At 57.3% G+C, this 24,847-nt stretch overlaps 9 protein-coding genes across 9 annotated transcripts; 5 read left to right on the forward strand and 4 right to left on the reverse strand.

Moving 5' to 3' along the window:
• Positions 1 to 485: 485 nt before the first annotated feature.
• THITE_2049603 (uncharacterized protein) lies at positions 486 to 2,243 on the reverse strand (the record flags this gene model as incomplete). The annotated part of the gene is made up of 2 exons (XM_003653729.1): positions 486 to 1,902; positions 1,963 to 2,243. 2 exons carry the CDS (start codon positions 2,241 to 2,243, stop codon positions 486 to 488), a joined length of 1,698 nt encoding a protein of 565 aa, XP_003653777.1.
• A 1,383-nt stretch (positions 2,244 to 3,626) lies between these two features.
• Positions 3,627 to 5,473, forward strand: THITE_125655 (uncharacterized protein; the record flags this gene model as incomplete). The annotated part of the gene is made up of 2 exons (XM_003653730.1): positions 3,627 to 3,825; positions 4,035 to 5,473. The coding sequence occupies 2 exons, from the start codon at positions 3,627 to 3,629 to the stop codon at positions 5,471 to 5,473; spliced, it is 1,638 nt and encodes a 545-aa protein (XP_003653778.1).
• Positions 5,474 to 5,966: 493 nt separating this feature from the next.
• Positions 5,967 to 7,181, forward strand: THITE_2050501 (uncharacterized protein; the record flags this gene model as incomplete). The annotated part of the gene is made up of 5 exons (XM_003653731.1): positions 5,967 to 6,296; positions 6,389 to 6,478; positions 6,533 to 6,642; positions 6,725 to 6,960; positions 7,036 to 7,181. Coding segments are annotated over 5 exons (912 nt in total), but the record flags the coding sequence as incomplete, so codon positions are not given.
• Positions 7,182 to 8,334: 1,153 nt separating this feature from the next.
• On the forward strand, positions 8,335 to 9,552 carry THITE_2088932 (uncharacterized protein; the record flags this gene model as incomplete). The annotated part of the gene is made up of 5 exons (XM_003653732.1): positions 8,335 to 8,682; positions 8,746 to 8,827; positions 8,908 to 8,982; positions 9,070 to 9,315; positions 9,404 to 9,552. 5 exons carry the CDS (start codon positions 8,335 to 8,337, stop codon positions 9,550 to 9,552), a joined length of 900 nt encoding a protein of 299 aa, XP_003653780.1.
• Positions 9,553 to 10,610: 1,058 nt separating this feature from the next.
• On the forward strand, positions 10,611 to 14,662 carry THITE_2144808 (uncharacterized protein; the record flags this gene model as incomplete). Its single annotated transcript, XM_003653733.1, has 5 exons — positions 10,611 to 10,931; positions 11,519 to 12,951; positions 13,010 to 13,381; positions 13,579 to 13,597; positions 14,633 to 14,662. The coding sequence occupies 5 exons, from the start codon at positions 10,611 to 10,613 to the stop codon at positions 14,660 to 14,662; spliced, it is 2,175 nt and encodes a 724-aa protein (XP_003653781.1).
• A 258-nt stretch (positions 14,663 to 14,920) lies between these two features.
• THITE_2050978 (uncharacterized protein) lies at positions 14,921 to 17,096 on the forward strand (the record flags this gene model as incomplete). The annotated part of the gene is made up of 4 exons (XM_003653734.1): positions 14,921 to 15,078; positions 15,154 to 15,725; positions 15,817 to 16,355; positions 16,635 to 17,096. Coding segments are annotated over 4 exons (1,731 nt in total), but the record flags the coding sequence as incomplete, so codon positions are not given.
• Positions 17,097 to 18,202: 1,106 nt separating this feature from the next.
• THITE_2116324 (uncharacterized protein) lies at positions 18,203 to 20,692 on the reverse strand. Its single transcript, XM_003653735.1, has 4 exons — positions 20,259 to 20,692; positions 19,890 to 20,206; positions 18,437 to 19,831; positions 18,203 to 18,354 (listed from the first exon to the last, which is right to left on the reverse strand). Exons 1-4 carry the CDS (start codon positions 20,437 to 20,439, stop codon positions 18,316 to 18,318), a joined length of 1,932 nt encoding a protein of 643 aa, XP_003653783.1. The 5' UTR covers positions 20,440 to 20,692; the 3' UTR covers positions 18,203 to 18,315.
• On the reverse strand, positions 20,693 to 21,149 carry THITE_2116326 (uncharacterized protein). Its single transcript, XM_003653736.1, has one exon. The coding sequence runs from the start codon at positions 21,134 to 21,136 to the stop codon at positions 20,957 to 20,959; it is 180 nt and encodes a 59-aa protein (XP_003653784.1). The 5' UTR covers positions 21,137 to 21,149; the 3' UTR covers positions 20,693 to 20,956.
• On the reverse strand, positions 21,150 to 22,238 carry THITE_2116327 (uncharacterized protein). Its single transcript, XM_003653737.1, has 3 exons — positions 22,169 to 22,238; positions 21,728 to 22,098; positions 21,150 to 21,672 (listed from the first exon to the last, which is right to left on the reverse strand). The coding sequence occupies exons 1-3, from the start codon at positions 22,184 to 22,186 to the stop codon at positions 21,168 to 21,170; spliced, it is 894 nt and encodes a 297-aa protein (XP_003653785.1). The 5' UTR covers positions 22,187 to 22,238; the 3' UTR covers positions 21,150 to 21,167.
• Between the last annotated feature and the right edge of the window lie 2,609 nt (positions 22,239 to 24,847).

The raw sequence follows: 24,847 nt of genomic DNA on the forward strand, positions 1-24,847 counted from the left end.
GAGCGCAAGCAGCAACAACAGTTCCTCATCTGCACGGAAGTAGCACTCAGCCTCTGTCTCCCGCTCAAGGCCCGGACCATCTGGACGTGAGTACATATCCAAAGGACAGAAACGAGCGAGCGCTTTAGTCTCTTCGTCGGTAGAAAAATGTGTCCCGGAAATTGTGTGCTCGACTCACCAAGGCCTACAGACGCAACAAGATACCTATTTGAACACGCTACGGCCCACGGCACGAACGCTCGGCGCGGATCACCAACGGCATCATCAGGCATGTAGGTACCGTGCAGCGAACTGCAGTGTATGATGATTGCTCATTCATGTTGGCTGGTAGTTGCTTAGGCCCACACACCGCAACGGATGTGTGCAGAGTGCATTACTGACCTGTCCCAACCATCCTAACCTGCAAAAAGACAGAACGGCATCGCAGCTCTGACCACTGAATTAGACGGCGCAGCCGCTCCTCACTCAAGCCATTCCCCCCTCTCTCAAGATGCTTCAAACATGCGTTTCCCGGTCCTGACAACCGTTGGCCGCGCCGAGAGCGCCATGATCTTCTCCACGGCAGCGATCAACTCCCAGTCCCGTCCCGGGGCCGCCACGAAATTCACCACCACAGGGAGATGCTCCGTCTGCCCCGTGATCCTGGACTGATAGGGAACGTCGCCAATAGGCACCGCGATGTCTGGGGCCCCCAGAATCGGCGGCAGGAACAGCTCGTCCAGGGCAGACTGTTCCTCAGGCGAAGGCGAAGGCGTGTCGCGATAGTTCGGAACGACGTTGCCGATGGGAAGGAGGACAAGAACCTGCTTCTGCTTCTCCTTCTCATTTTGACCGCCTTGATAAAACACGGTGCGCAGCAGCCATTCTTTGTACTCCTTCAACCTGTCCGTCGCCTCCTGGTGCTGCGCCGCCGTGACTGCTGCTCCTTTTGCCCATCGGCGCTGCACGAACGGGATCACGTAGGGAGGCCGGCCATCGTGTGCTTGGGCGTACTTGTTGCGGAACTCATCGCTGGAGTGATAAAAGGCGTAGTAGTAGGTGCGGGTGACGACGTCGCGGAGGTATTCGTCGACATCGTCGGGGGTACCCACGGGGTGGCTGGATTTCCACGTCTCTCGGATCGAGATCTTCCGGACTGTGGCGGGAAGGTGAGACGCGGCGTCGCTAAGAAAACTGTCAATCAAGGCCATCTGCTCTTGGTTCGGCACCGGAAGATAGTCCAGCGGGTATACGATTTCGTAGGAGGGCACGTCAGCAGGCATGCGCTGGTCCGCGTGGGTCTGGCCGCCTCCGCTCTCGGGAATCCAAGATCGCAGCGCGGTTTTCAGATGTCGGAGCTCCCTCGCAAAGATGCACGGTGTGTCGAATTGCGCGTAGGTGACGACCATGCCGCGCAGATCAACACGGTCGTGCGACGGGCGAAACTGCCAGACGCCGTTGGCCAGCGCTGGCCGCCGCCCACTTCCGCTGGTGTCACTGCCAATGCCGCAGTCAACCCAGTCGTAGGCAGCTACCGCGGCAGCGCTGCCACTGCTGCTGCCAGCCGGTGACTGATATCCGTCTCCTCGGGGGTTGAAAGCGGTGTGGAAATCCACCGCGTCCAGCGGCTCTTCGCGTGCGATCATGGAGCTCAGTTTCGTCATGCCCAGGATGTGTGCGCCGTCCCGGGCGAGTGAGCTGATTACAGCCGCGGTGGAATCAGCGGGCTCGCTAAAGTCGTAGTACGCTCGGTTGTTGAGCGATGTCTTCAACCCCTTCATGCGGTAGAGGTCTTTCACCACTACGCGCAGCCGTGGGGCGCATGATTGCACGCTCCCCGGAAACCTTGCAGGCACCGCAACACTGAGGCAATCGTATGAAGTTCCAGCGGCTCGAAGTTGCGAATATGGGACCGTGTCATGCCTCCATGATGGTGAGCCGAGCATTGCTTTGGAGATGATAAGAGTTGCGGATGGCACATACCAGGTGAGCCGTGGCTTCAGGGCTGTGAGAAACGACCCTTGTACATCATCGTAGAGCCGGTAGACGGGCTTGAGGGCTTTATCTATGTACATGTACGGCCCCGGTGGCAGACGGTGAAGGAGGCCCTTGTCACTTCGGACATGCAGCCAGCTGGCGCCGAGCACCTCCAGGTGTCTGCGGAACTCTGTGGCAGGATCGTGCCCCCCATGCTCAGAGCTGGTGAGGACTAATAAACCATCCAGGAAGAGGTCTCTTCGATAGACGTCGCAGCCCTCCTCCATCCTGGCGAGGTAATCGTCGAGCCATTGTGGGCTGACCGGCACTGCTTCCTCGGCGGCGACCACGGTGATCAGAGAATGCGGGGCGGGATCCACTGCGCCGGGTTCAAACTACAAAGTTAAATCGATCAACAAGCCTTCCATCACGGCGAACTAGAGCCGCTGCATACTGGGATAGCGCCAACCGCAGCGTAATTGATCGGTCCGCGGATGAAGGTGATGTCGGTGTCGGCGGCTGACAGAGACATGCGCGGCGCCGTGCACCCCCGGGAAGGCGAAGGGCGCACTGCCCGCAACTTTTCCATGACAAGGTCGAGGCAGGAACGGAACAACGCCATTGTGGCGCACGTAAGTCGCTGGACAACTCTGAGGAATGGTTGCTGTCGACCGTCAGGGTTGAAACAACTGAAACTTCGCTGCTCAGGCTTCGACTGACGTCGAGACTCAGCGATACTGGTTGAGGGAAGGGGCTCCGTGGGCGAGGTTCCCGAATTGAAATTGCAGTTGTTTGAAAGTGCCACTTCCCACAGACCTGTTGGTCGCGAGATCGAGGTTTGGACTTGGCGGACTTTCGGTGGCTGGGGGCTTGGAGTGCACGAGCTGGGGGATGTTGGACAGTGACTCCCTGGTCCTCAGGTCATGTCGGAACCACCGGGCTGCTGATTGCTTGGGATCGGCGCCTTCCCAACCATCCTCCATGGAACCTGAGATTTTATGCGAGCCACTTGGCCCAGCCCAGCCGCTCTCCCGTCTCTTCCATCTACACACGCCAGCAACTACCCGACACTTACAGGTACCTGTAAGGTACCTAGTAGGTACCTACCACGCAGGGTATGGGAGGTTTTCGGAACGGAGGTCCTCCACTTCAATCCACAAGATCGACATCGCAACTGAACGTGTCGCTCTTGAGGACTCAAATCGCAGTGTCTTCAATCGCTAAGATCTGCGCAGTGGATGACTACAGGTACCTCTACATACGGCACCTACCTTACCTTACCTTACTGACACCTGGCCTCACTTTTTGCGCTTGGCCGGGCCCGTGTCCCTCTCTGCTGTGGGCTGTGGGGTGGTTGCATCGTTCGGGTTACACAGCAGCCTTTGCCTTTTTTTTCCCTCTCCCTTCCGTCGATGTGCCTTCTCCATTCCATTCCGGTGACCGGCTCGGGTACCCCCCAACCCCACCCAACCCCCTCGTAAAAAAAGACCAAAAAAAGGCATGAATTTGCAGCCCAGGAGGTCCGTGGTGCGTTGGCAATTTCAAGACCCAACAGCTAACTTCTCGCACACCAACTTTTCAAGCCGTGGACACTGGCAAAGAGCCCTTTGCTAGCGCCATCGCTTTCTCCACCTCCCGGTTCTTCCTGTTCTCGGCGAGGGCCTACCAACATGGATAATGCCACCTACGCTCAGCAACGAGCCGAGAATGCGGAGCGACAACCTCTCCTAGGAGGGGCATACAACTCCCAGCAGCACGAACCAACCGCTGCTGACCCCGACCACGACGAGTTAAGCAGCACCCGTCTCGCCGTGGTGTTTGGGAGCATATGGGTACGAATCGCGTCCGCTGTGGTGCCCCTGATGGCGAGTTGACGGATTGTTTTCGCTAGATCATTGTCGTCTTGACAGCTCTGGGTGAGGTTCATTTGGCCTAGCCACCGTATCTTCATCTTAAATACTATTCTTCTGCTAGCGCTAGCTCAATTGGATTGCTTTTTTTTTTATTTGCTTTTCCTATTTTTTTTTCTTGACCGAGGACAAGAATAAGTGCTGACCGCTATAATTTCCCAAATGTAGACTCGACCATTGTCGCCACTCTCACCGCCGTTATCTCGACGTCCTTTTCGTCGTTCAACAACCTCTCCTGGATTGGGACGGCGTATTTAGTAGGAACCGCTGCCACCCAGCCCCTGGCAGGAAGATGGACTGATATCTACGGACGACGGCGGGGGCTCCTGGCGGCTGGTGTCGTCTTCGGCATCGGCACCCTGCTTTGCGGGATCGCCTCTCAGGAATGGGTCTTCATACTCGGCCGTGCCATTGCCGGGGCTGGAGGAGGCGCGACGACCGCCACCTCGACATTCGTCGGCGCCGACTTGGTGCCTCTGCGGCGGCGCGGCGTCGTTCAAGGCATCAACAACATCGCGATGGGCTGCGGCACTGGGCTTGGCGGCCTCGTGGGTGGTCTGCTCAACAAATGGTTTGGCTGGAAGATGGCATTCCTCGCCCAGCTACCCATTGTTGTCCTCGGCCTCGTGCTCTGCGCTGTGGTCCCCGATATCCCGTCGCAGCCCTCCAAGAAAGACCACGGGAGCCGGCTGGACTATGCCGGCTCTGTCTCGCTTGTCCTCGCCATCGTCCTGTTGCTGGTAGGCCTTAACGCAGGAGGCAATGAGGTGGCGTGGACCCATCCACTGGTGTGGTCCACCATGGTCCTCGCCGCCGCTCTTTTCGCCTTATTCCTGTTGATCGAACTTCGCCATGCTGCGCAGCCGATCATTCCACTCGGCCTCCTGATGCATCGCAACGTCTGGTCGGCCTGCCTTACCTACTTCTTCGCTCACATGGCAGCCTTCGCAACCATGTACTACATCCCCATTTACCTCCAGGTTCGGGGGAGCGACCCCACTCACGCCAGTCTGCGGTTCATTCCCCAGAGCATGGGTACTGCTATCGGTGCGTACGGCGCGGGGGTGCTGATCAAGGTGACGGGTAACTACGTTTATCTCTCGGCCGCAGCTCACGTCTTCCTGGTCACGGCATCGGCTCTGGCTGCCACGCTAGATGGGCAAACGCCGTCCTGGTGTCCCTTTTTCTATCTTGGCATGGTGGGACTGGGGTTCGGCGCCATGCTGGTGACAACTATGCTGGCGCTCATCAGTTCGGTGGAGCATTCTGAGCACGCCATAGCCACTTCGGCATCGTTTGCCTTCCGGGCTGTCGGGTCCTCTACCGGCATCACTCTGGCTTCCGTCGTTTTCCAGAACACCCTCATCGCAGATCTCCACCGACGACTAGGTGGCGGCGGAGAGATCGATAAACTCATCGAGCGCATCCGGAGGAACTTCGACGCCGTGTGGGAACTGGATCCGCCGACACGAGCCGCAGTCCAGGGCGGCTACTTAGAGTCCCTCCGTTTTGTCTTTATCACCATTCTTATCATGAGCGTGGCGTCAATGGCCTGCAGCCTGGTCATGAGGCAGAACAAGCTGCACAATAACCTTGCCAGGCGATGAGAATGCACGCAATGGTCGCGCGTGACACATCACGACGGTCATAAGCGAGAAGAGGGAAGCTGGCCATTGAGTTGACTTCTTTTGTTTTCTTTTCTTCTTCTTCTTCTTCTTCTTTTTTTTTTTTTTTTTTTTTTTTTTTTTTTAACTCAGTAGTTAAAAGTGAGTGAGGGCGGGGAAGGAAAGCTGAATCAAGGTGACGACAGCGGCAGGCTGGGGCGGAGGAAGTGGGAGTTGGGCTCGATTAGGAGCTGACTGCACGTCGCACTCACGCACGTGGGCGCACGAGACGAGGAGTATGAAGCTGTTTCCCTGATCATTTCCCCGCATTACCTTTCTTCCTTCTTACACAGACAAGTTATTTTCTCCCTTCTCTTCTTTAGGATCACTTCATTCAATAATACTTGCCTAGTGAGAACATGTCTCAACGGGGGGTAAGCCTGGCTCCTTCACTTTGGCTCACTGGACCGGTCGACTTTCATATTGACAATTATCTGATCTCGACCAGGAGGAGGTACTGGCTGAGTTAGGCTTCCTATCGAGACTTGATCACTATTTTGAAGTCAAGCCTTACGGGTTGCGATTCCAACCTCCGGGAAATCTCGCTCAGTCCAACATCGAGGGACACATGCAGCTGATCAGAGTCCGGAACGCCCGCCTGCGCGGCACGAACGTCGGATTCGATCAATGCGGGTTTTTCTTGGCGCCATTCTCAACCTCTATGGACTATGCAGACTTTCAAGATTTCTTGAAAGTCAAAGATGTGTACTGTGCGGAGGTCGAAGAGGCGGTCAAGGCCGGTATCCCGGCCGCTCGCCATACACGTGTTATTGACTTCTCGGCGAGTACCTTACCCAGGAGACCCGGGAGTGATGTTGATTGCCAATGTGGTCGGCTATGCCTGGCTTTGCTAACTAGGGAACATATCAGATTCGGCGCAGAGACATCAACTTCCCGACCTCAACCGGTGTCGACTTTGAACATGCACAGCCAGCTAACATGGCTCACGTGGGCATGTAGATGATCATCTTCGTCCTTTCTTATGTGATAATGGCATTTGAGACTGACTTCCCCTTGGCAGACTTCACTCCTGACATCGCAATCAGTATGATCAGGACGCTGTATGGTCCGAGGGCTGACGAGGTGATCTCACAAGGCTGGGCCATCGTGAAGTTTGTGCCCCTTCCCAAGTTAAACGCCGCCTCCCTTGAGCGCGTTATGCCACTGACGATTTTATCTTTGCCGGGTTGACAGTGCCTGGAGACCGCTCAAGCATCCGGTGCAAGACTGGCCGCTGGCCGTATGTGACAGCCGTACATTCGATGCCGAGCATGATGGCGTCGCAACAGACGTTGTCTACCCAGATTGGATCTCCGAGGATGTTCTGGTTCATTACAACGAGAACCAGGAATGGTGGTTTTTCCCAGAACAACGGCCCGACGAGATCCTGATCTTCAAAAGTGTTGATTCGGAAAAGGGACTCAACGCCGGTAGGTGTTGGGCACACATACGCCAAACCTCTGACAGATGGGCAACCTTTTGAGCTTGGGCTAAAACTGGCGCAGCTTGTCCACATGCCGCATTTGCCAACCCAGAGGCTCCGCGCAGCGCACCGCTGCGAGAGAGCATCGATTGCAGAATCATCGTGTTCTTCACCGACGCACCAGCACTTCCACCAGAGGTCGGAAAGCTGTATGGCGCAAAGAAGTGAAAGTGGGAAGCTTCAAGCGGGCGAAGGGCACACCTGCAGGATTAGGAACACGCAGCTTCGGTGAAGAAAAAACACCTGAGGAATGAAGTAAACTCGATAGCTAATCCTAACAAAGCCGCTCACCGACAGCCTCTCCTACGCGCTAATCCAGATGCCCGCATTCCTCGACAGTCAGCCTCTCAATCACTACCTAGTTTTCACCTGGCTTCCGCACGACTGCACTCTGAGTAATGAGGTCGAGCGAATGGCCATTGGCATTCCCATCCATGATGACAATCTGACCCTTTGCGAAGCCATGCCGAGTACCTCCGGGAGCAGGCGGCTGGCTGTCCTTCGTCATGGCAAGCCAGTATTCCTTCCAGGGTTGGGCCTTTGCAGGCTTTCTGGGTTGGGCAGCTGGCTCCATTCTAACTCTTGGTGCTGTTGGGCGCACGGAGTCAAGGGCTGAAGCAACTAAGTTGACGTCAGCGAGAAATGAATAGTCAGGATGGCCACTGATGGACTCCGGGTTACTTACAGAGGGTTCTGGGTAGCGTGGCACGTCTTGAGTGTGCTATGTGTGCGTGTTGGAGTTATGGAGCAAGACTGATGGTGAGCGGATGGTCTTGGGCTCGAAGCAAGAATCGAAGGCGGGTGCGAAGGACAGAATGCATCCATGCGGCTCTCCAAGCCCCCCACATCCACGGCGTGCAGCTGGGCGAGGTCAATGATGCCAGCCTCCTCAGAGTGGCAGAGCAATGTGCTCGTGTGCATAACGTGGGCCGTTATAGACCAATGGCTCCGAGTCATGTGCAACAGGTTGTGCGGGATGCAAAATTCCTTCCACTCACGGCAGCATGCCATACACCCCCTTTGGCTGTTGTGACACCACCCTCCGTGGCTCACCCCGCTGGCCTAGTTGAGAGTTTTGAGAAGGCTGCATGTTCTTGGCTCTTGTTGAGCTGATCGGCATCCCGTGATGTCTGCGGGTCGTGTGTTGATCGCCGCTCCATCGGAAGCACCAGCAACAAGCCCAGCTTGCCTCGCTCTTCCGACCAAAATGACCGGATTTGTGCGCTCCCTTCGGATGCTCAGGAGTAAAAAAGAGAACAAGAAAAAAAATCGAAACAGAAGCTGCCATCACAAGATAGCTACAGGACACCTTCACGACCAGATGGCCAGTGCCAACGAGAGCGAGTCTGTACATGCCACCATGTACTTTCTCCAGCGATCGTCGATCTACGACGAGGAGAAACCGTACAGTCTGCGGTTTCCTCCCGGAGATGGCCTCGCGCAGTCTAACATCCTCCGCGAGGCGCATCTGATCCAGGTGGCCAGCATGAGAGGGAGAAGCGATCTTAGGCTTGAGACATGTGGATTCGAGGTGATGGCGTTCTCGTCTCCGCTCTCGTACGAAGATTACGAAGACGCCAACAAGATCGCCCATGTTTTGCTGCCCGCGCTCTGTCGGAAGCTGAAACAACATTTGAGTGCCCAGCATGTTGTGGCGCTCGACTTCTCGGTGAGTTGCCCTAGTCCATTTGTCGAATATCACCGACGCCGACCCACGATGTTGCTGTCCAAGGTTCGCCGTCGCCATGCAAGCTTCCCAGTCTCGACAGGGAAGGACTACGACCACGACCAGCCTACCAACATGGCCCACATCGGTCAGTACCTTAGTCTATAAGCCCACTTAGACAACAACAGACAGAATACGGGTGTTGACCATCCCTCCAATGAACATCAGACTTCACGCCGGAAGAAGGCGAGAGAATGTTGAGAGTCATGTATCCCGACCAAGCCGATGAGATCATTGCCGGTGGTTGGAAGCTAATCAAGCAAGTCTTACCATCTATTAGTGTCAGACCATAGCATGTTGGGCCGAGAAGGACAACAGACTAACCCTCAGACTGGTACAGCACCTGGTTCCCACTGAGGGGACCCCTGAATGACTGGCCCCTGGCAATCTGCGACGCACGAACGGTGGACCGCGAAGCCGATTTGATGCCCGGCGACATTGTGTACACGGATTGGGCGACGGAGAACTTGCAAGTCCACCATAGCGACAGGCACAAGTGGTACTACTTGCCCGATCAGACTGTGGACGAAGTGCTCATCTTCAAGAGCGGCGAATCCTCGTCGGCCAAAGTCCAAGGTGAGTGGAGGAGAGCTGGGTCCTGTCTCGAGTTTCGACACAATTTTAACGACATACCATGCTGATGACTGGGGGGTCTGCGAACCAGCGGTACCGCACGGAAGCTTTTACAACCCACGTGTCCAGGCCGGTGAACCCCCGCGGGAAAGCATTGACTCGAGGTTTTTCGTGCTCTTCGCGCCTCTCGAGAAATATCCTAGAGTGCAAGGCAACGTGTTTTCACAGCGCCCAGACTGATCTCGCTTCCTTGATCAGCTGCGCCTCAACAAATACCACTGGTTACCGAGTAGTCTGAGCCACACTAGCAACTGTTTCACTGTGTACTTATATATTCTTCTCTGGAGTCTTGAGTTTCGCACAGCGTAGATGATGTTGTAGTGAGTACCAGGTCCCAGCTGGCTTGACACGCGAATCTAAGGTGTCTCCATGGCGCGTGCTGTGTAACGGGGGGGAGACGCATGTCAGACAAGCCAAACAAATGCAGTGCAAGACACCCCGCATGCTTCCAGATAAAACCCCCCTCTCACCCTCCGAGCCTCAGATCCACAGCTCGGATGCGGGCCCTTGAGACTGCGGGCAAGGCGTTCCGATCTCTCCATCTCCAGTATCTCATTGCACTACACATTCCGGTCTAAACTGACACCATGGCCCCTGAAGAACTTTCTGGGACGGCTCAACCCCGTCTCCGCCGGCTTCGGGTGGTTAGGGAAGCCGGACAGAATGTCTAGTAAGGCTCCTGCACTCATCACCCAGACCGTGGACGGGGGATTCCTTACCCGGCCGCGCCTCCAACTAACTAGCCAGATATTTCTGACGCGGAACCTCAAGTCTCATACTCATTCCCGGCGTTGGCACGCTGCAAAGCGATGCCTGGGCAATATGTTCGACAACGCCGTGGGCAGACTTCCTCGCCGAGCTCGAACAAGGTGTCACGGTGGTCGGCTACGAGCACCACATCCCCTACGACGACCAATTTACCTGGCAGCATGTTTTGGAAGAGGGACCGGGCCTACTCACGGCTCTCCAAGCCTTCGTGACCGAGCTCAGTGTAAGTGGCAGCCTCGGCCGAGCCGAACATTGTATTGAGCTCAGCGAGCCACTATGTCGATCACAGGGGACATGAGCCAGCTACTAACTGCCAGCAACGGAAACTACAGGCACCACAGCCACTGCTTTTCATCTCCCATGGGCTGGGTGGCGCCATGTTGAAGCAGGTACTTCACCCTTCCCGTCTTCGCCGCCCAAACGCCAAATATTAACAATGGTATCTAACGCAGGCACTGTGTATTGCCAATATGCACTATTCGAGATACTCACAACTTCTCGTCTCCATCAGCGGCCTCGTGTTCCTCGGAACGCCCCATTTGCTCGAAGGAGTCGGTAACCACGCATTCGGCGAAAGACTTGTCAGCATCATGAAGCTTGATGATGCTCCAGGGTTGCTTAGCAACAAGTGCCTCACGAGGCTCAAGGAAAGCAGCCATATCTTGGCCGACCTGGCCCATCGGTTCAACAGGACGAATCTGAGAGTCGACATGCTGTCCGTGTTCGAACAGAAGGTCACCCGCATACGAGAATCTGCAGCTTTGCGAAGATCCAAGACCAAGAAGATCATCGTAAGCGGGACCGTGTTTCCCTCTCTATGTGTTTGCCTAGACTCACTTGCTACGCGCCGGTAACAGACAGCCTAACACCAAACAGCGTCGGTGCGCTCTGTCAGGCGAATGGGCAGATGCACGGTATTAACCTATGCGCTGATGACGGTCTGCAGATTGTCGATGAAAGCCTCTGTGCCATCGCGACCAGAACCGAGCAATGCCTCGGGGTGGACTTAGACCACTTGCAGCTCCCTTCCATGAGTGACTCCGACGGAAAACCGTTGAGGCCGATTGGGGATTGGCTTGCTTCGGTCATCAATTCGGCACCAAAAAACCTGGAAAGCCAACTCTCTCGCGGTAAGCGCTGGCAGCTCATTACGAGCGAGCGAGCATCTCCATGAAGAGTCGTCTCACAACACGGTACGAGTTCCACCCTAACATGCAGAACAGATAGAATACATCGAGCCAGCAGCGCGAGCTCGGGCTTATCGATGGAGAGCCTTGGCGTTGAGGATGTTAGGCAAGGTGCGTGCGGGCCTTCATTAGGCACTCTTTGCGCAAACTTGGCAATCTAATATCCAAATCCCACAGCGCTCGCAAGGCAGCTTCCGGTACCCGTATCTTCCTACCCTTCAAATCCAAACACGTCAACCTACGTAAACCTGGGATCGAGCAGCCGGGGGGAGATTGAATCCCTCCTGGACAGTTTCTCGATCAAGCAAGCAGATCCCCGGATCCCCTGCTTCATGATGGAGACGTTGGTCAGAAACAAAAGCTTCTTTGGGAGGCAGAAGGTCTTGGAGGATTTGGACAAGTGTCTCCTCCCTTCTCGGGATCTCTTGGTGTCCTCCCAGCCGGATCGAATACGGGTCGGGCTGTTATGCGGCATGGGCGGTCTCGGGAAAACCGAGGTGGCGGTCGAGTACGCCTACAGCCGACAAGACGCCTTCGACGCCATTTTCTGGGTCCGAGCGGAGGACACATCCAAGCTCGAGTCGGACCTCGCGCAGATTGCCGTTCGGCTCGGAATCCAGGACCCCAACGAGCCGGACGACAAGGTAATCAACAGGGGGCTTGCTATCGAGTGGCTGTGTAACCCGTTCAAGGTAGATCATGGTGCAAGCAATCCCGGGAGGGTCGCCGCCTCATGGCTGGTCATCTTCGACAATGCCGACGAGCCGGACATCCTTGCCCCTTACCGGGACATCGTGGCTAGCGGCGCCGTTCTGATCACCAGCCGGAGTCCGCTGGCGAGGACGAGCCTCTCGCCCCAGACGACCGAGATTGACATCCAGTCCTTCAGCACCGACGAGGCGGCCGAGTTTGTCCAGAGCCTCACCGGCATCGCGGGCCACCTTGACGAGGCGCGCCAGATCGGAGCGAGGCTCGGCGGCCTTCCCCTGGCCCTGGCGCAGATGGCCGGTATCATCCGGCTCGAGTTTCTCTCGTACGCCGAATTTCTCGAGCTGTATGACGATAAGGAGGAGGCGGCCGACGTGCACGGGACCGTGTTGCAGCCGCTGCGGGAGTCAGCGCGTGGCAGCTTGTCGACCGTCTGGGCGATCGAGAAGCTCTCTGCGTCGGCCAGGGCGGTGTTAGAGGTGGCCTCGTTCCTGGACCCAGATTGCATCCAGGAATCGTTGCTGACGCACGAGGCGGGCGCGATCGACAACCTCATACCCGAGTTCCCCACGAAACGGCTAGCCTTCTTTGCGGCGCGCAAGCAACTTATCGGCTCGTCGCTCATCCGGCACAACAAGGAGCTGGCCGAGTACTGGCTCCACCGAGTCACGCAGGATGTCGTGAGGGGCAAGATGGCTCCCGCACGGCTACACCATGTCTTTGCGAATGCCGTTGCCATAGTCTCAGCCGCGTGGCCGGCGACGGCGGTAGGCGGACACGATGTCAGGTTGTGGGAGCTATCCGAGAAGCTGTATCAGCATGTTACGAGCCTGAGTGACATGTACGTGCGCTATATCGAACCGGGAGACGAGACTCTCGACATGGCGTTCGCGACGCTACTCAACCGCGCAGGCTGGTAGGTGATCCCTCTCTAACTTGCCCGGCAAACGGCTGACGAGGACCAACAACTCAAGGTACCAACATGAACGCGGCGAATCGCGTATCCAGATACCGCTGCTCGAGCTCGCACTGGAGCTATGCCAAGGTATTGACAACATCGACACGCGGGATCTGGAGTCGGATATCCGTTACGCGCTCGGAGCGGTGGCAAACGAGACCAACGATGCCGCGTCGTGCCGCTTACACACGGAGCGCTTCTTCGAGATCCGCCGGGAGATCGCGGCCGAGACGGGAACCGTCGACGAACGACTTGCCCGGTCCTACAACCAAATGGGCATCGTGTGGATGATGGCCGGCGAGTACAAGAAGGCCGAGGAATCGTTTGCGACTTCTGCGCGCGAGTACGAGAAGATACCCGGGTACACCAAGGACAAACGTTCGCTCGCGCTTGTGAACCTCGGATTGGCGCACTGGCTCCAAGGCGATTTGGACAGCGCATCTGAGGTGCTCGAGCTGGGTCTGGCCGACCGCGAGGAGCTCTATGGCTACATGGATACCCACAGCTTCAGGTGCATTGCCCTTCCCATGGCCCGGCTGAGTCATTAAGCAAGAGATCACGAGGGACTGTTACTGACCTCAACAGGACCGGGAGATTTCTCCACGCGCTTGGGAACGTGCGGTTTTCACAGGGAAGAATTCAGGAGAGCGAGGACCTACACAGCAGGGCCCTGAAGCAGTACCAGTCCACCATTCGTAATCATCACCACCGGACAGCAGACGTGTGTCACAAGATGGCGCAGCACTGCATCCGCAAGGGGCTTCTGAACGAGGCTCTGGGTTTCATCGGGCAGGCTCTCAAGGTCTGGAATGTCGATGCCGACAAATATGCCCCCGAGATTGCCCGGACTTCGTTTCTGAAGGCGAAGGCCTTGTTCTCGGCCGGCTCTGAGGACGAAGCGACGCGGCTGTTTCGCTCTGCTGCCTCCACGAGGCGACGACTGCTCAAACTAGAGGGGAAGTCAGAGGCAAGCGAGAAAGACGATAAAGCCCTAACGGAGGCCGATTTTGATGAGTTGGTCATGTTCTGGTCGAGATAGTTGGACGCAGGAGCCGCTCGCGCATGGATTCAAGTTCGTTATCTCAATGCGTAGGCTACCTGCCATCGCACCAAGAGACTGTCAGAATCCACTACGCGGATGGTGTTACCTAGATGCATCGAAGTGGAAGGTTGTGGAAGAGAGTGCGCTTGTTGGGCGCCTGATGGGCTAGTATTGGCCGAGAGGCCCCTTATCCCGTCCACCGGCTCCGACGGTTAAAGATACAGCAGCCACTCACGGCCCGCTTGTCTTGGTCTCGAGGGTCAAGTTGCGTAGCTCTTCAGCCAGCCGAGGCCACAGCTGAATACTGTTGACGTAAGAGAAGGGGAAGGGGAAACTGCTGCTGATGTGGCTCATCCATGTCGTGAAAATTTCACCTCCTGCTGTGTAACCAGACACTACCGGCAATGTGTGCTCGTTCAGCTTTCCCCCCACCCACCGATCAGCGCTGCGCACCACCTGCCTGCATCACTCTGCCTGATGCACCAGGTGGGTCGAACGCGGGAGACGGATACTCGAAACGAGGCGGCAGCTGCGCAGGAAGCATCCAATGGCCGGGCCTCCCCACACACCATCTCCTGTGTCGAAGGCAACCTCGAGCCTTACAATGCCCATGTTTATGAGCCCTGACAGCCCGCCGGGCTCAGTAACAGCTTTTTCCACTGGTCACATCCTTCTCTCTGGTGATGGAGCTCAATGATGCCATGCCACTCCCGCAGATGGGAGACGGCGGCCATCGCCAGAGTGATGCGACACCGTTGGACAACGAGAATGCGACGAACACTCGCCACCATGCATGTAAGGACCCGATGCTGCGCTAATTAACCCTTGATGAGCAACACCACCTATTGAAGCCGAACGCTGACCACGACGCAAATCGCAACAGTCACGGCCAGAGATTATGCCATTCGAGTCCGGAGCCACGCGGCCACCACGGCCTCGCATTCTCTCTATTCGGGTGACAGCTTCAGGAACCTGGCAGACTTCCTCTGGCAGCCTTACATTCAGCGAGCACCGCAGCTGCCTCTCACGCATAGCCGGCCATCGTCCTCATCGATGGCTGAGCCCTTGACCACGCCGACGCCCAACTGTGCCGCAACCGGCGCAGCGGGGCCCCGCAGCTCGCGCTTTGCCGTCCTCTACCACGTGTCGAGCCAAAAGGTTGTCAACATCCCGTTTGGCACTGTTCGGGAGTTTGAGGCCCTCGGGGACTCGGCGCTCCCCGGCGCAGGCAGCTTTGCCTTGCTGCTGCTGCAGGGGTACCCTTCTCCTGAGTGGCTCAACACGCTCGGAGCAAGGTTCGGCATCGACCCCGAGTTCTTCCAGCGCCATCTCCTCTTCTCCTCGGCGTCCGTGAAGGGCAGCGTAGGCGGGTGCATCCGAAAGCGGACGGCCACGCACATCTTACCCTCATGCCACGGAGACATGGTGTCCCTGCAGATTACCAAGATTGCCTCGCGCCAGAGCGTCTCGCCGAGACACACCGATCTCGACCAGGAGGGTCTGGACCAACTCAGGCGGCAGACCTCGGAGGAGATGACGGCGTACATGAGCAAACTGGCGAGCCTCAATTCTCCGGGAGTCGCGGCGGCCGATTCGATCATCCGGGAATTCTCGGTCCACGGCCTGGACTACTTCTCATTGGAACAGACCATCTCGATCGGCTTCCACGCATGCGGCCAAGGATGGCTAGGTAGGGGGCGTCACATTCCTCTGATTCTCAAACAGGCCCATACACGCACCTTCAGTCGTGGTCCAGCGACCAACACTAACTCGCAATAAAGGCATCATCTGGCACGACGCAGGCAGCCCGCTGGACCAGGGCCTCCGAGGTCCGTGGCAGACGAGAGCGATCCGCTCCAACTCATTCGACGTTACGTATCTGCCGACTCCCGTACACACGCCAGGGGTGGCGCTCAGGAGCAAGAGGAGAAAAGCAGGCACTAGGGCCCATGCCGACAACGACAGCCCTCATGGCGGCCTGCATGCCGGCACGAGTAACCGTGCACCTCCAGGAAACGAGACGACGATGGAGCGCATCTTGGATGACTATGCGCACCTCGTGGACTTGGACCGGGCTGTGAACGATCCGTTCTACGCGCTGAGCCCTCTGTTCAGCTTTGCCGTCTTTTCCGAGATGGAGATACTCGATCTCATCGCCGCCAAGGTGCGCGACGAACTCGATCACTCCCGCTTAACCGGGGACGGGGCAGCCACTACCAGCCCGACGCTCTCAAACCTTTTATACAACCAGCAGATCCTCCAGCGGCATATTCGCAACCTCCAGTCGCCCATCAGCTACATGGAAGCCCTTTGTTCCTCAGTCACGCCCACCGGCTCGACAGCTCGAAGCACCGGCCGTAAGAATGGCAGTCGTGCTGCTCGAAATAATCTTCTTCCGAGCAGAAGTCGCAGTCCCATAACGTCAAGCGCCGTACCAAAGCGCCCCTCGCCGTCGCCGTGGTCCAGGCGGCCGGACGCGGCGTTCCACCACGGCGACCGCCACCACCACCAACCCCACCACCCCGAGAGGGTCGACACACGCGGTAACACCACTTCCGGCGGCGACGGCGACGACCACGACTACGACGAAGACCGCGAGGACGGGAACACGTCCGCCTCGCACGCAGCACCGCGCAGCGTCAAAAGCGACACCGTCAAGGCCATGCTGGCCGACTACCGCTTCGCGCTCGCCTACGCCGAGGCCCTGGCGGCGGACTGCGTCCAGGGCATGAGCATCATGGCGCACCACGCGGCGATCCGCGAGTCGCAAAAGGCCATCGCCGAGGCGCGCGGCGTGACGCGGCTGACGCGGCTGGCGACGCTCTTTGTGCCGCTGGGGCTCGTCACGTCCGTCTTCAGCATGAACGTGCGCGAGATCAACGCCGGGGACGGCCCGCCTCTGTGGGTCTGGGCGGTTGTCTCGCTGGTTGTGGGTGCGATGAGCTGGGTTTGGGTGAGCCATGATTCTTCGGCGGCGGTGAGGCGGTGGTGGTGGAGGTGGCGCAATAGTCCTGGTGATGGTCTTAGGGGCAGGCTAGCGATGACAGGGCAATCACTCTAGCCTCCTGATGTCGGGAATGGGGCGTTCGGCGGTACAGAGCCGGAAAGACAACGCTGGGTGTAGGAAAAGTTGATTTCCGCTATCATCCTGCACCGATGGTGGATCAACAACCGATCCGATGGCTCGGTTCTTGCATTAGCTGCCGGCTGCCGAGGCCGTCACAGTCAATCCGGCCACTCGGCTCCCCCCTGCCCCCCACCCCCATTGGCGGGTGAGCCGGAGCCATGTGCATGTACTGCGTACGCGAGAGTAAGATATTCCTGAGCACATACACAAGACAGACTCTGCCATGGCTGCTGGTGTTCCTAAAAACTGGCGCCGCCGTCAACCGAGACCCGACTTGTTTACGACCAGTCTTAACAAGAGCCCTGGGAGCTTGTTTGTTTATATTCTCGTTCTCTTTAGTCAGCCTGGAGGACCTGGCGTCTGCCGCTTTTGCTCGATCCCGTCTAGCGGAGTCAGAGCAGGCGCCGCTTCAAATGCTCTCCTCAGACCTCGTAAGGCGATTTCACTGCTGTCCAGTCGTGATCCGGGCTCACATGCTGCCCTCGGTGCGACTGCGCGTCTCTCCTTCCCGCAGCATACCTCTTCCACTACCTTTCAAACGCCGGCCTGCCATACAGCCTCGACGGAGGGGGCATCTCCATCTCCGAATATGTCCAGAATCACAGACGCATACTCGTACAGGGGCCTCCAGGTGCTGCGTCAGGAACGGCTTTCGGTCCTTGCGCGCGACAATGACGGTGCCGACGCCTGGGAGCGGTCACCGGTTTCGATGGACGCGTGGCGCTCGGCTCACTGAGGTCTTGGCTGAAGTGGGCAGCAAGGATTCGACTGGGATGAGGTGTTCGTTTTTGAGCAAACCTCTTTCGAGCAGGTAGGACTCTATTCCAGCTCATTTGACGGAGCGGCCAACATTCAATACCTTGGTTTCTCTGGTTTGCCTGCAGCGCTAAATGCAGAGTTGTATCCGTGGCATCATCGGCGTCGCTGAGCGACGAACGACCCGAGATGCTGGGCACCGTCAAGCACTCCTCCTGGATTGGCGCGTGCAAGGGTGGCTGAGCAGGAGCAAGGAAACGGTTCCGTCGGCCATCATTCGATTGGCAGACAATCAACTACTGTACGACAAGTGATCCGAACAGGTGCGTGCCATCCATGATGCTCCCCTCTTTCTCGGCCCCAACCCCCTAGAGCGTCGCACACGCAGCCGGCCCATTCACTGTCGCCGCCACGCCTGGATGATGATATCCGCCGCCTACCACACATGACGATCTCACGTTAGCACACACATTCTCTCCCTCCATACCAGACTTGACTTGCGACGAAATAAAACTCACCTTCTCCGCCACCGCATAAGCCGTCGCACTGAGGTGCGTCCCCGGCAGCATGGGCATGACGCTCATATCCACGATCCGCAGGCCGGCCGCCCCGTGCACCCTCAGATCCGGCCCGACCACTCCGCCCCGGTCCCGCGGCAGCATCGCGGCCGTGCAGCACGGGTGCATGAACGACAGGGTGATCTGCTGGCGCACGTAGTCGGCCAGCAGCGCGTCGCTGGCCGCGACGGCGGCGCCGGGACCGACCTCGACGGCGCCGAGCGCGCGCATCGTCGGCGTGCCCAGCAGCCCCCGCAGGAAGCGCACCTGCGCCAGGTGCACCGCCATGTCCACCGGGTTGGACCCGGCGCGGTAGTCGAGCACGGGCTGCGCGAGCGGGTCGCTCAGGTTGAGCCGCACCGTGCCGCGGCTGAGCGGGTGCAGCAGGAAGGACCAGGCCGTCGCGTAGGGCACCTCGGTCGTCGCCCAGGGTGTCTCCAGGCTCGGCGCGGCTGGGTTGGCGAGGAGGTTGGCGATGGCCAGCAGCTGCGCGTCGTAGCCTGCGGCCATGGCGCGGTCGCCGCGCAGGTCGGCGGGGAGGAAGGACGCGGCGGAGCCGTTGGCTACCATGGCGCGGATGTCGGAGACGATGGTGGTGTAGCCGTCGGGGTCCATGCGCGGGAGGGAGACGTAGATGGCGCTGTTGCCGCCCGCGAGGGTGTACGGGCCGCGCGCCGGAGTGGCGTTGAAGGCGGCCGTGGCGTCGGCCTTGAACGTGGCGTTGCTGGCCATCTCGGAGGGCAGCGGGAAGAAGTCGTAGGGTTTGGAGTAGTTCCATGTCACCGGAGGGCCCGAATGGTCCTGCAAGTTTGAGCCGACGCCAGGCAGGTCGAGGAGAGGACGGATTCCAGCGCTGGTGAGGAACGCCGAGGGCCCGATCCCGCTCCTCTGAAGCACCGTGGGCGTGTGAAGCGCCCCGGCAGACAGGACTACCTCGCCCCGGACTGTGACGTTGAATAAACTGCCGTCGGCCAGCGTCCGAACCTCGACGAGCGGCGGGCCAGACGCAAGTCCGTTAGGATACACCACCCTGACTGCTTGGTGGTTTACGAGGAGGTCGTAGTTGGCCCTGGGCTGCACGTCCGTATAGTGGCCTAGCCGGGAGTATGACCGCCTGGCCGTGACAGGGTCCTGCGAGGCGGGAACCCAGCAGATTCCTTGCTTGTCACCACCGGCGCACTCTTGGGCATGCTCCAGGCCCATTTCAGTCCACGTCTTTGCTAGGACCGGCTGGTCGGCCCACTGGAAAGAAGAGAAAGACGCATAAATTGGGGTATCGCCCCCGTAAGCAGACAAGTTCCAGGTGTAGTTGTACCGCTGGGCAATATCTGGGCTCGGCGGTGTGAATGTAACGCTCTGAGATTTCAACCGTCAGACTGGTGGGCGTAGGATCGACCAGAGCTTTCGGGCTCACCTTCTTGAAGTACGGGAACAGGGTATCCCAGTTCCAGGTGGTGCTGCTATTTGCAAACTCTGGGCCGCCGACCTCGGCCCAAGCGTCGTAGTCGAAGCGAGAGCCGCGGTCGAAGAACATGCCGTTGACGGCACTGCTGCCGCCAACCACCTGGCCGGCTTGAACGAAAGCCGTTTGGTTGCCCATGTCTGGGCAGGGGAGGGACGTAAAACTCCAGGCGGGAGGGGAATCGGGGTTGGCCGTGATCCAGTCCGTCGGCGGGTCAAAGACCCCGGGGGCGTAATGAATGTCGCCGTATTCGACGACAAGAAGCGTCTCTATGAGAGATGTCAGCCAAGCTTCGGGGAGGATATTGCGCATCGTACTCACTGGCTGGGAAAGCGGCCGTGAGGCGGTCGGCAACAGTCAGGCCGCTAGTGCCTCCACCAACGATGACAAAGTCATACTTGTCACGGAGTTGTGAGACCTGACGCTTCAGATTGGCGCTTGGCCGCCTTGCCGCGCCCGCCAGAGCGGCGAGCGACAGAACGGCCGCAGCGACGAGACGCATTGTCGTTGTCGGGTTGGCCATGGGGAGGGGGGAAGAGGTGAAATGGGCTGGGTGTGTGTTGGTGAGAAAGACTGTCTGACCCGCCAGGGAATCACTTCCTCTTCGCCGTCGGCAGAGAGAGGCCTTGATATCCCGGCCACCAGAGTCCCCAGTTCGGCGACCCGGGAGAGTGGGGGAATTAGGGGATCCATCGTCGGGGCTGGGGCAAGTGAGGCAAGCAAGGGCAACTGTCAGGGTAACATCGTAATAGCGTGCAATGATGCGTCAAAAAATGGAGTAGCAAGCTGCAGGCGGCGGAGCTTGTGGTTAGCCGAGGGCGAGGGTCGTGGTTCCATGCTACCCGACCGCAGTACGACCACAACACCACCAGTAAAACCACAACGCCCTCCCGGTTGAGCCCGTGCACCCAACCCCAATATTCGGCAGTGAGCTTCACTAAGCCGCCCAGTTGATACTTCGCTATTCCGCAACAGGCATATGCAACGATGTCGTTAGCCAACGAAACTCGTGTACCATGCTACCTGACAGGACAGATGCGCTGGTTCGGCGGGGTCGCCGGTGACAGGCTCCCTGGCACCGCGGCCGGGGTGCTGGTGCCGGCACTCCGCCCATGCACCTTTCCCTCAAGCCCCCTGTCCGGACTCTCAACTACAGGGCTGTTGAAGCTGCGTAGACAGGGATGGCAAAACTGAGGCATCAAGTGAACTCTTAAGAGGAGGAGATGAAGACTACCTCGAGTTCCTAGGCTTGGCGGGCACTGTTGGGGTTGGTGCAAGCCCTGATTCCAATTCCACGTCGGACGGTTCGCCGTCTGCAGTCGATACCACTTTCGAAACCCCATCTTGGCGACGACCCGTGCTCTGACGGGTCTCAACGGTTGTCACGGACGCGGTTCCGCCGTGGGCTAGCGCCCAAGAGCTGTCCGACAGAGGGGGCAATGTCCGCTGGTTGTTGCTGGAGCCCCGCCCAAACCTGGGCGCCTGTATGGGCATTGACCCTATCGTTCTGGGTCTATTGCTTGAGGGATCCTCCAGCGACTGGTCGAAGTGCGGAAACAAACGCTTCAGAAGGGCGGCCAGAACCGGCCGCAATGTGGGCATACACGCGCAGATGATGGCGGCGTTGGTCTCGGCGCTCGTCCAGTTGGCGATAACCACATAATCCCACATCGGGTCTGCGGAGTCGAGCAGCCTGCTCAGGATGATTGTGCGCACAACGGAGATCAAGCAAACGCTGGATGTATTGTCAGCTCCCGTTTGTCGTAACGGATGTACGAGGCAAAACTTACAACAGGCCCAAGGTGAAGACAAACAGGAGGCCAGCTTTTCGCCGTGTCGGGATCGTCATGGTGACGACGACGGGAATCGGAATGACAAATAGCATGAAGTCCGTGGCGATGTGAATGTAGGTCAACGCCCACCAGACGGACGTTGGATGACAGTACCCGGGAAGAGACGGATCCCACTCTTTGGCCAGGGGGATACATATTGTCAGCTCCATGGCGAAAGCCCAGGCGTTGTAGAGAACAACGATGCCGAAAGCTACCCAGATGACCTTGCGGATGTAGTCGGGCGTCAGGACGCGAAGGTAGAGCAGAAGGATCGAAATCTTGGTGCAGCAAAGACTGAAATTGTAGCTGAGAGTGTCAAAATAGCTGGCCTGGTTGAGGCAGGAGTCAGTTACACTTTGGGCCTCCGTGATAGGACACGTTGGGGCCGAATCTTCCAACCTTCCAAAAATCCGTCATCTCCGCTGGGGTCACCGTCGCAACATGGCGGCCCAAGCCATGCCGGCTCTCTGCGAGGAAGATCCGAGGTCAGCAACTGCTGATGCAAGTGCCTGGTACCGGTGCGGACCGGCGCGGACCGGCACTGCGGAAGCGAAAGGGTGGAGAAGATGGGGAGGATCGGGTCCACAATGATTGCTTACCTTCGATCACCGAAGCTCCCGACGTGATGGAGAAGAACTAAGTTGACCGTTAGCTTCCCGTTAGCGCCCTCGGGCAGCGAGCGAACTAGCAAAGTCAACGGACGCACCAGTGCTAGGAGTATGAACCAGTCCTCGCTCTTGAGTGTGCCAAGGAGCTTGCCCCGGACATAAAAACGCAGGCCTACGGTCAACGCCGAGAGCACCGTCATCACGACGGCACAAACAACGACCCTGCCGGATCGGTCGCCGTCGTCGGCGGCGGACATGGCAGCGGCATCGGTTGAGGACGGCATTTGTCGACGAGAGAAGTTCTGAAGCGCGGTGGTGAGAGGGAAGATGGGGTTGCCGACCTTAGATAGTTATCCCAAGGCCGTCGACGCGCATCGGCCCGAGGAGAGGTGAGACCTCGACGAACCGAGACCGAATGTTCCTGCGCTCCCGCCGCGAGTTGGCCCCGGACCCGCTTCAAAAGCTCGAGCAACAACAGCGAATGAGACAGCGGCTGGCTCAGGCCGCCCCAGGCATCCGGCTCACCGGCCGCCACCTCATTCGTTTGATGCTCAATGCAGGGAAAAATCTGGCTAGCGTGATAAGCAGCTGCAGCACGCTACTGCACGGAGGACGGAATTTTCCTGGCACTCGTTCATGCTCGTGGTCCAGGGATCTGGAACTTTGAACGTTCGGGCGCGATCATCCTGGTCCAAACCAGGTCAGCCGTCGGGGAAAGGTGAGATTTGAAAACTCACCACTCAGTCGCTCAATCCAGAAGGGGATGGATTTTCCGCGGCGCCTGCTCAACACGCTCAGCAGACCGGCACGACACGACGGTGGCGGCACGAACTAGCGCGCATAAATTCAGAAGAGGGAAAGAGCGGCGGGGTGCTCAAACCGGGTTTTAGTGTGTGGTTCCATCGTTTTGTAGTGCCAAGCGCCTTAGGTTCCTCCGGGAGCGATTCCGTTGCGGCTTTGTGTTGCCACTCATCATTTGCGGGGCTGAGTGTAAGCCTTTTTTTGCAGTGACCTTGCGAGGAAGTCAAGTCTCCATTTCCCCTCGACAAGTCACCATCGCATTTCGAACTTACGCATATCCACACGACACTAACGACGGAGTCAATACCTGAACTAGAATACACTACTGTGGTAGATTCGTGATACCGGAACCGTATCATATATATAAATAGATGATGACCCCATCTGGGAAGGCTCTAGGTTAGGGTTGCTCTATACAGGGTTAGCCCTGCATAGTCCATACACGCCCTACACACTGCCAATAATATCTTAGCAGTAGAGGGAGCCTCCCTACTTTAAATCTATCATCACTTATTCCACCATTGTATCTATATACTACGACTACGTACCACTGTATCAAATGGTAGCTACGACTCTCGTATCGCGCTGACTACCATCTTATTCAATCTATTTGATCGATCGTATTCGATCGAACTATTCGAGCATCTACGATCTTCGCAACGGCTCACCTATAGGAGGCCTCTATATACTATACGGCAGTCAACTACAACTATCTCCACTAAGTAGTCGAGTCCGATAAGGATTCCGATAGCCACTACACCCTCCCCTCTCTCGCTAAGCGCTATAGCCCCTATATTCTATATAGTTAAGAAGGCTATATCTTAGCAATTCTATACCCTCCTAATCCAAAGCTCGTCAAAGCTTATATCCTACTCGCATTTGGCGATACCTTTAAAGCTACAGAGTCCCCTAGCTAGTATACAGCTAGTATCTAGCTATTACTATATTCTATACGGTTATTGGCTACCCCTTTCTAATTTATATTCGCTTATACTATACTAAATGCTTAGTTAGCCTATTAGTTACGTTGGCTAACGTAAAATATACCTCCTAAAGCGGCTAAGGGCCTAGAAAAGCCCTCTAAGCTATAGAACCTAAAGGATTTAGGTATACTAGGCGAATTTCCTAGGAACCTGCCTACAATAGCCCAATCATCTACCGCCCCGACTCTTCTACCGATAGAGCAGGTTAAGGAGCATAATCTAGACAGAGAATACTAAGTGGCCGAAGCCTACAATACCTAGCGTACTCAGGCCAAGTATCCGGTCCTCCTAGCTGATTTGAATTGCGGCCTTCGCGATACCTAGGATACTACAACTCTCGATCGCGATCTATAGGATACTAAGGCATCCTTCGTCACTAGGCAAGACTTATCCGAGGACCTTGATAACGAAGATAAAGACCTTCTTTACAGTAATGACGAAGTATCGACCTCAAAGCCTATAAGACTTAGCTAAAACAAGCGGATAATAGAGTATATAGACTAGCGTCTTAACTACGTAGAATATACTTAGATCCAGCTAACGGATATATTGACGGCTTAAGTAGCTAAAGTGATTTAGACAAATATAAAGGAGCTAAACCAGAGTATACGTCAGATGGACGCCTACATTGCGTATCTAGAAGGACAATCTACGGCTTGCTCTACGAGAACTCGCTTTTAGGCATC

Source organism: Thermothielavioides terrestris, chromosome 3 (assembly GCF_000226115.1).
Source record: "Thermothielavioides terrestris NRRL 8126 chromosome 3, complete sequence".
NCBI classification, from domain to species: Eukaryota; Fungi; Ascomycota; class Sordariomycetes; order Sordariales; family Chaetomiaceae; genus Thermothielavioides; species Thermothielavioides terrestris.